The sequence below is a fragment of the Marmota monax genome, unplaced genomic scaffold (genome assembly GCF_021218885.2).
Source record: "Marmota monax isolate L192 unplaced genomic scaffold, Marmota_monax_Labrador192_F-V1.1 WCK01_AAM20220418_F8-fsc00148, whole genome shotgun sequence".
NCBI classification, from domain to species: domain Eukaryota; kingdom Metazoa; phylum Chordata; class Mammalia; order Rodentia; family Sciuridae; genus Marmota; species Marmota monax.
In genome coordinates this window covers 3,705,293-3,714,813 of record NW_026693034.1, presented here as the reverse complement: position 1 = coordinate 3,714,813, position 9,521 = coordinate 3,705,293, and the positions used below count along the sequence as shown (strand labels likewise).

Sequence of the window (9,521 nt, the reverse complement as noted above, 5' to 3'; positions counted from 1 at the left end):
CAAAGGTTTCCCATTAAAATAATAATAATAATGATAATAATAATAATAGCTGCAAGGCTCTGCACAACCCAGGCCAATTTAAGACAGGCATTCTTCTCCTCGAGGACCATGGAGGAGGAGGGACCTTCGGAACCCATCACATACTGGAGCAGCACGTGCCTTCTCCAGGGCAACTGTCTGTGTGTCTGAGGAACTCTTAGGCAAAAGCAACAGCTTCTTGGACAACGCAGAGGGGCAGTTAGGGACATAGGGACCAGGCTCTGCAGCTCCATCCCACCTGCCCAGGTTTGGGTCTGGATCTGCCCCCTGCAGCTGGCTCCCCTGAGATCAGTGGCATCCCCTCTTTGGGTAGGTTTCCTCATCTATAAAATGGGCCCCCCAACCCCACCTACCTCACGGCACCCTGCTGGGAAACTTATGGATTAACAACTGCAAAGAACACGGGACGTGGCACGCGTTCAATACTGTCATCTGCCTTTTACACGACAGCTACAAATTCTGAAATGCTGAAGATGATGGAAAATGGGCAAATTTTAATTTTGCATGATGGGGGATGGTGCAGGCAGACAGTGGTGGGGAAAAGAGAGAGAAACGAAGGGCTCTTACCTCGGCTCCTCTGTGGCAGTGACTGCGTCTGGAGCTAATGGGCAGGGCTGGTAAGACAGGAACTGGGGACCCTCTTCCTCCAGCGACCCCTCCTCCTTGCAGTTGGCTACCTGTTCTGAACCCCTGGCTTCCTGAGCTGTAGTGAAGTCACCAGGGGATCAAGCCCTGAGAGTCTGACTCACTTGGTCTGGGCGTGGCCTGGGCCTTGGGAGTTCTAACTGCTCCTGGTCATGCTAAAACACACCAGGGCTAAGGACCAACTGGTCCTAAGTCGGGCAGGGAAGGGACATGCTGTGAAGCTGCACCCTCTCCTGTTGGCCCTGGCACAGTGACTTCCAGAAGTCTGGGGGTGGCAGATGTCTTTGAAATCCCATTTCTGTAGAGAAGAGAAATGGCCTCGCTTGTCCTGTTTCCCTCAGAGCAGCCCTGAGCCCGTGAGGCCCTCTTGGGAGACTGGATACTGCAAGGAAGCCATCTTCCTCAAGCTCCCTTCACCCAACAAGGCCAAGATTGGTCAGGAGCTGTTCTCCACCCCCCTCCCCCTCCTGCCCCAGCACCTGTTAAAGTCTTTGGGGACATAACCACAGGGTGTGTGGAGTTAGGTGGCTTCTGGTCCATTCAGGGGCGGCTCAGGGAGCAGGCTCTGGCTGCCACGGGTCAGGATGCTCCCATGGAGCTCTGTGGCCTTTCTCTGACCTCATCCAGCTGGGGGAGTCTCACTGCCCGCGGCCCTTGCACACCTGCTTCTCAGCAGGGGTGGGTCCTGGAAGTGAGCATGTGTGGGCATGTGTGTGGTTCAGAACAGCATCTGGGTTGAACTTCAGTGGTCAAATTTACAACCTTAGATCTCAGGGATATTCCTAAAGAGCCCAGGGGTCATTTCATCAATACTTGAAGAAAATCACAAGCACTTAAGGAACAAAATAACGTTTTTATTAAAAATCGTACCCATAGCACCTCTCTCTGCCTTCCTACATGTTGTTGGGTTATTTCTGTTTCTTTTAATGAGGTCTGGTTTTCAGCACAACTTCTGATAATGCTGTAGGGAAAATATCAGGACTGCCCAGGGCTCTTCTCAAGCCAGAAGGTGAGTCTGGAAGGAGGCAGCCGTGCAGACCAGCTCTGTTCACGAGTTTCCCCACGTCCTCACCTCGGGTTGGGCCCTGTGCTGGCGGATCGAGGTCACCCAGGTGCTCTTCACAGTGCGCAGGAACACGTACAAACGAAAAACCATGCTAGCAACTGCTACGCAGGCACCACACCATGCTTTGGGCCAGTTGTGATCCAGACAAGCACAGTAGTCAAAGAAGTTAGCAGAATGAGCACCACCCTCGTGGGCTGCAGGGTGCCTGATGTGGCGGCCACTGCGATTCTGTCTCCCCCTGGGGCTCACGGTGGGAAAGACCCTGCTGCCCCACATCTTCTTTCACTGGGGCATCGAATGAAGTGCGCCTTAAGTGAATGGGGGAAAGACAAGGAAGGGAAGGTGGGCAGGAAGGGCTGTCCAGGTCAGCTGGTTCAGAGCGTGCCCTACAGGAGGCCGAGGAGACTACAGCTCAGCCCTGGGTCCCTCTCCGGACTCCTATGCCCTGGCACCCGAGGTGGAGAGGGGATCCTGTGTGCAAACCATGCGTCTCAACCAGAGCACAGCCCCTCCCGTGCCAAGTGCACCATCCACACAGGGAAGGGCACTGGAGACTTCTGTGGGGAGACAGCACTACTGCCACCAAGGCACCTGCGAAATGCACCTTTCAGCACCACAGGACAGAGAACAACCGCTGTGCCCCTTGGTTACAATTTTTGCTTATTCTCAGAACTGAGATTTAGATCCAATGTCCATTTTCCTCTTGTGTGAATTTTTTCCCCTCCCTAAAGATGAGCGATTAGGAATGGATAGTTCTCAATGCACAGGTTGCTCTGGGAGGTCAGACCCTGCTTTTTTGGTGCAGGTGGCTCACATGAGACACAGTCCCTGGTGGTGACAGGCGTGACTGTGGCAACTGACCACTGTCCATCAGCAGCCCCAGCGTCAGTGCAGCCTTAAACCTCACTGAAAGTAGAGGGGATACAGGAAAGATGAGCCTAAAACAAGTGTCATGTTGTCACAAAACCGAAGAGCAAAGCCACATCTCAGACCAAATTGTCCTCAACACTTTTCCCGTTAATTAAAGCAATGTCCTTATGGCTTAAGGAAGCAAAGTGCGCAGCGAGGGGCTGGTTCTCTGGAGCATTCTCTCCCAAGAAGTTCAAGTGGTTGAATGTGATCTCCGTCCACTTCACCCTCTCTGGGGCAAGAGGAAGGAGGTGGCTCTGTCCACCGAGGTGGCCCCTCCAGTGGACTAGGGGCGGTGATTCTCACGCAGAAGTGGCTTTGGGCAGAGCATCTAGGATTTTTGGTTTAGAATATTCCCCCTTCCGCGCAGGGAAGGAAGGAAGGGAGGGAGGAAGGGAGGGCGGAGGGAGGAAGGCAGGGAGAAAGCAGAGGAGAGAGGGAGAACTTTCCACACTCTCAATTTTGGAAAAACTGAAAAGGGTTTTTCACTCCACACAAAACTTTCCTTGGTCTCCTGGGTCACACCCAGCAACCTTCAAAGCAGAGGATCAAGACAACATCTACACTCTGCCCCACAGAGGGGCAGAGAGAAAATGGCCACGTGGGGACCATGTTTTCTACACTTGGCCATGAGACTGACTTCCTGTGGCGCCGGCCAGGGACCTGCCCAGCTGGTTAGCACTCTTAGCACACTGAGGTCCCTGGGAGGACAGTGCCCCACCTTGTCCTGCTGTTCATGGGGGGTGTGTGGAAGGAAGAGCCTCTAATCCTGTGTACGCTGTACTCTGCCCAGGAGTGAGGATGTGGGGCCCTCAGGAGCCCCGGGACACACATGCCAGTTGGAACCAGTAGCGCTCTGGTCACACCCAGACAGGTCCCCAGGCTGAGAGAGGCCACCTGCAACCGAGCTAGCTGTTGGAAAAGTCAAAGTTTGGCTGGAGGCACAGCTGTGGTCTGGACTCTATATTTTCCAAAGTAGTTCAGACTATTTTCATTTAGCTTAAAAAAATTAGAACAAACGAGTGACAATTACAGAAAAAAAATTCCCAGAAAAACCTGTTAAGGCTTAAAGCTGGCCTTGGATGGGGAGGGCAGCAGCACCGGTGGTCAGAAGCAGGGGGCAGCCCGTGGTGGCAGGAGGACGAACGGAAGGACTGTTCCCACGTGCCTGGAGTGGCCTGGGGTACACGGGGTGACTCGGGGCCCGGTTTCTCAGAGTGGGTTTGCTTTATTTGGAGACACTGTCGCTTCTCGTCTTTCCCATGTACAAAGCAGAACATATTAATAAAAAGGCACCCGGAGACAGCAAAGACGCATTCATTTCATGTGACATATTTTAAAAAAAGATAAAAAGATTTAAAAAATACTCTGGTTAACAATGCACACTTCCTACACTTTGACAAGCAATTCTGCAAACGCCACCTCACTCTTGGTCAGCAGGGTTGGCCGTGTGCTGTGTGTTCACAGGAAAGACCCAGTTGCACGGGCTTCAGGGGCTTCCAGAGCCTGGGGTAGGGGGAAGGGCTTCTTGTTCTTGCACTATCAGCTTGAAAGAAAGGAGGGGAGAAAGGAAAGCCCCAGAATAATTTACCACCGGAGTGACGGCGTGCCCAGCTGAGCCACAATGGGGCCAGGGGACACCACCTCCCAATCACCTGCCCATTGCTGAGACCTTAAAGCTGATTCCTCGCCTAGAATCTGCAGAATGAGAGCATTTCAGACACGGGTGTGGGGGGGGGGGTCACCAAGCTGGAGCCCAGGTTTGCTCTCCACACCCCAGGAGTGAGCAAGGAGGCCGAAGGTATCCTAACACGGAGAACGTGAGCTGGCTGGTTCTTGGGAGAGGAGGTAGAGAGAGACAGAGGCCTGAGCTCTGTTCCCCTGGCCCTCGGCTCTTCTGCCCCTGACCCACCTCCCCAGGTGACCTGGAGGATGGAGACGCCTGGGGCTGGCGGTGCCACACCAGGGCACCAGGGAGATATACCTTCTCTTAAAAAGAAAAGAAAACAAAGAAACCTGCTTCCTGCAGCGATGTTACAAAAAGCCATAAAAAAACCTTCCTAAGTGGAACCTAGTGTTCACTTGTAGGTAAAATCATCGCTTATCAGAATTTTTTTTTTTTAAACAAAAACTTCAGCTCAGTTATCAGAGTTGATTGTCTTAACAAAAATAGACTCCGGAAGGTCCGCGGTGGTTCTACCCTGATGGAGGCGCCCATGTCACACGAAGGAGGAGAAGCCGGTGAGCGGGGCCCGGGCGCTGGGGCCTGCGGGCGTGTACACACCGCCTGCGCTCTGCGTGGTGATGACTGTGTGCAGGTGCGGGCCCGCCTCGGCCCCTGCCACTGCCTCGTACCTGTGTGGCGCCGCTGGGGGCCTCCGCTTCCAGGAGTTGTAGTAGGTGGGGTCGCTCATGTAGTGGTTGACAAAGGAGTGCTTGGGCAGCGGGTCCTCGTAGTCCGAGTCAGAGGCCTGGGGGAGAGGGACAGTGTGAGAGGGGACAAGGGATGCAGCAGGGATGGAAAGCCACGTGGGGTGGGGGTGATGGCTGCAGAGGGGCTTGGAGGAAGAAGGCAGAGACCAGGAGGAGGGACAGCAACACCACTGGAGTGTATGGGGCGGTGTCCCTCCTTCCTGCCCTCTCCACTTCCTCCCACTGCCCTGGGCAAGGTATCACTCTGGAAGAGGTCCACATGGCCACCCACAAGACCCCACTGGGATCTGCCTGTGACTTTGGGTGCAGAACACAGAGGTGCAATAGGGCAGGAAAGTCCCCAAGCCGTGGCCTTTGTGCGTCCAAGATGTAGGCTGCCATGGACCAAAGAGAAAGGACCAGGGAGAAGGGAGCCTTGAACCCCAGGGAGGCTCAGAGGGAGGCCACTGGGGCCACTGGCAGGACTGTGGGGGTGCCAGAACTGCCGCTGCACCAAAGCGTATTTGCCCAACATTTCCATGTACCCTCCCCCAGCGGTGAAGACCTGGCCACCCCCTAACCCTGCCAGGGACAGCTGCATCCCGAGAAGTCTGAGGCTCAGTCCTCTTGAGGGGTGACTGTTATCTTTATAAAACAAGGCAGCCGCTTCCGTAAGAACATTTACCCCATGTTTTTTGTGTTCACTGTCTTCAAGCAAGCTATTGTGTGGTCTTCTGGGTTGACATAAGTCATTGGAAGGATTGCTAAAAAGATGGAGGCCAAGGCAGGGTGGAGGATCCTGCCAGACACTGCCCCCTCCTGGGCCTCTCTCCAGGGGTCCTGAGAGCTTCCTGAGCCCCTCAGGGAGCCATGTGGAGGGGCCAGAGCCCACCAGGCCCATCTGGGCTCTAAGACCCTGGGGACCCCACAGGCCCCTCACGTCTCCAGAATAGGAGGCCACCCACACCTAGACATGCCCACATGGTTCTGGTTCTGTCCCCATGGTGGCCAAGCAGCCTTTCAAGCTCAAGAAGGGAGAAAGGTAGAGTTTCTTCTTCAAGGTCCTGACAGGATGTGGGGACCCTGGCTTTGGGACATGTGCTGTCTTGCCCTGTCCCTTAGGCTCCCAACATCTCCACTCTGTGCTCTAGACCTGACCTCTCAAGGGGCCAGTCAAATCTGCCCGTTTTCTCTCCCCAGTAGACTTGGAATGAGTGAGCAAACCCAGGCTGTCTCAGAATAGTCAGTGCAGCCCTAAGAGCAGATTCCTGGGTGGGACTCAGGGCCCTGGAGGTCTGGGATGCTTATGTTTTAGAAGCTCCCAGAAGATTCTGGTAAGTGTGAGGCTGGGAGCTGCTGGCCAGTGGTGGCATTCCAAGGGTGTGAGGCTGGGAAGGTTGTGCCCTAGTCTCAGAGCCTCCTCCAGACTGTAAGTACTCTTAAAAGGAGAAGCACTAACCCAGCTCTCCTCGGGAGTAGGACCCGCATCCTCTCAGCTGGGGTGGGTGGGGAGGGGCAGCTGCTGCTTCCCCACTTGGCACATCCCACTGGAGTCCACGCTGAGACTCGGGGGAATATAACATCTGAGTGTTGTGAGTGCTATTGCTGCTGCTGACCCGGACCACACAGGAATCCCTCGGACACATAGGGTGGAGCCCGAGTGTCCCAGAATGTTCAGATACAGACTGAATTTTGGGCTTTAAGTAGAATATTCATATGAAGCAAGCTGCAGAATTGGGACACTGACTGCAAACAGCCTGTCAAGTGGCAACTGAGTGCAGCTATACTTTGCTTCATCTGCTTCTTACTTGTTAAAGCTCCTATAACGCAGCCTGACACTGCATCCCGGGATGCTGAGCGCACCAGCTTCTCTGTAATCTAATCCTGATGACAAACAGTGCAGCGGTTCCTTTTTCGTGACCACTTATCACATATCAGATTAATCCACTTGCAGAATCTACAACTGCCTGCTGGCCTGTGCTGTGCGGTTAATCCCATTTCACGGATGAACAATGAGGCTCGGAGAGTCCAGCCAAATAGGAGTCCATGCCTGAGTGCCTAAGCCAAGGGTTTTGTGCCTCCGTGGACAGGAACTTACTCCCATCTCCTGACATCTCCTTCCCACCAGCTCAACCGACCCAACTCCCTCATGCTACCCAACAACCCCAAACCCACAGTGCTCTGAAATCCAAAACTTTTTAAACTCATCTGGTGGAAGGCTGCCCTGCCTGAAGACAGCTGCTGCAGAGCTGAACTAATGTGGGCAGTTGATCCTGAACTCTTGCTGAGGAAATACGGGTGTGTGTGATGGCGCAGTGACTGTTCACTGTGCTGGGTGTCACTGAACGCAGGGTTGGTCCTCGTCCACTAATGTGGAGTTACAAAGTATGTTTGGCCTTCCCGGTAGGAGATCAAGGACCTATACTGTGGCTGCTGTCTAGATGCACTTTCCATCTGTTTTCTAGAAGACTCCAGGTGGTTGAGAAGGTTCTGTGGACATTAAGACTGGAGTAGAGGGAACCGATCACCCCACAGAAGCATAAGGACTCTACATTGTCAGCCCTGAATTGAGTTGCCCCGTCTTTAGACGCCAACTTCAATTCTGAATTTCCTGAAGCTTAGGGGAGAGAGGGGTGTTGGAAAGGCCTTAATGACATCACTGTTCTCACGAGAAACTCACAGAAAAGTTAGGCATGGGCGATGGCAATTTTGTTCCATGTTTTACACACTAGGGTTAAAGTCATGGTCATCTGAGGATGGACGTTACACCTGGTTATTACCCCTGCAGGCCACATCTTCAGTGCCCCATGGCCTCCCTCTTCCACCCCCTACCACGAGGAGGCTGGAGGGAAGGGGAGAGGCAGTGACTGGATACAGGTTCCTCGTTTTGTCTGAAAGAATCGAGATTGACAAATTCAAGTGACCTCAGGTCACACTGGCCAGGCCACACTGAGGGTATCTCAAAGTCAGCAGGAATGAAGCCTTGCTAGGAACGGGTAGGGGACATTTACCTGTCCAATAAAAGGTAGACAGACACCCTTGCTGTGAGCGTATCTTGGATCAAGTCTCCTAGTGGTGGAGGAACCATGGCGCTCAGTGGGAACATGAGCCATTAATTCTGCTTCAGTAAACCTGTCACTCATCCACTGGGGCTTCCCTCTGCCCTCCTGGTGCCCTTGCCCACCCCTCCTCCTGTGCTGTAGGGGAAGCAGGGGGACCTGGAATGGGCCACTGCATCCTCCCAGGAGCCTGGGTTAACAAGAGTACATCATCGAGACCCACTTAGAGGATGAACATACCCTGTTCCACACAGGTTCCTGTTTCCGTGATTAATAAAATGCCTTTTATTGAAGACTTCTTATATGCATCATGTTGCACGGCTCCAACCAAAGGTCTAAACATGCTATGGTGCCAGAAGAGGGGTCTGTGATAAATGTGGCTGCTAAGAAGGGGTCTTGGCAGGAGACACGTACTGGGGGTGGCTGTCCAGCACACAGGATGTCCAGCATTGGTATCGGCCTTGACCTGTTCTTGGAAGGAAGCCATCCTTCCTCATCCCCTGGGATGAAAGGCTCTTGCCTCTCAGAGGGCAGTAGCTGGAACCTGGGTGGGCACGTAACATAGGCTGAGCCAGGCAGACTCGGGCCTCTGGGTTTCCATAGAGCTTCTGGGAGGGAGGGGCTCTTGGTGTGAGGACAAAGCTGGAGGTTGGAGCCTGGCGCAGGCCTCGCCCATGGACTCACTCAGGCAAGGGATTCCAAAATCCATCTGAGAGAGCAAAACTGAGACAGTAGGACCAAAGGACAAGTGCACCCCTGGGCCTTGGCTCATACCTGACAGCCACAGATAGGTCCTGCCTTACTTCACGTACCAAATGTGTGAGACAGTGCCAGGCACATCACTACAGCCAGGGGCTGTCACAACATGGCTCCTCAGGGCCATGTTCCTCAGCACTACCTGCTAGCAGATGATGAACCTGTCTCCTTTCTTCAGTTCCAGGGAGCCGACCTGACACTTTGATGTGGGAGCTGGGTCTCACTTCCAGTGGAGGCTCTAGTAAAGGATTTGTCTGCATGTTTGTATTTGTGGGACTTGGTTTCATTTCTGTTGTCATTGAGTCAAAATTCCCAGTGTCTGGCATCAAAACCATCATGCGGAAAGGAACTCAGAGGAGAGACTAAGAGGGGCTTCTTTGCTTCTTGCTCTTCATAGGGAAGAGTCAGGAGAAGGACCCCAGGGTTAAGTGACAAGGAGATGTCAGCAGAGCTTTTGGCTCCTGCTCAGACTGTGCTGTTGGGTCCCCGATAAAGGACAGCATTAAAACGCCATCCCTCCTCCTGTCACTGGCTCTGTTTATTGTTTATATGACGTTATTATTTTTTAATGGGGATGTATTTTAGTGAGTGAAAATTATTGACAAAGAGGAAATGCTGCAGGGCCTTTTTCTTTT

General features: G+C 53.3%; 1 protein-coding gene across 2 annotated transcripts in view; it reads right to left on the bottom strand.

The window, feature by feature from the left end:
• Nucleotides 1-1,517: 1,517 nt before the first annotated feature.
• Nucleotides 1,518-9,521, bottom strand: part of Sdk1 (sidekick cell adhesion molecule 1) — an 893,409-nt gene continuing 885,405 nt past the window's right edge. For both annotated transcript variants that reach the window (XM_058582451.1, XM_058582452.1), the window contains one exon: nt 1,518-5,130. In XM_058582451.1, coding sequence (XP_058438434.1) covers nt 4,879-5,130 — 252 coding nt within the window. In that variant the 3' untranslated portion in view covers nt 1,518-4,878. The remainder of the gene's footprint in view (nt 5,131-9,521) is intronic.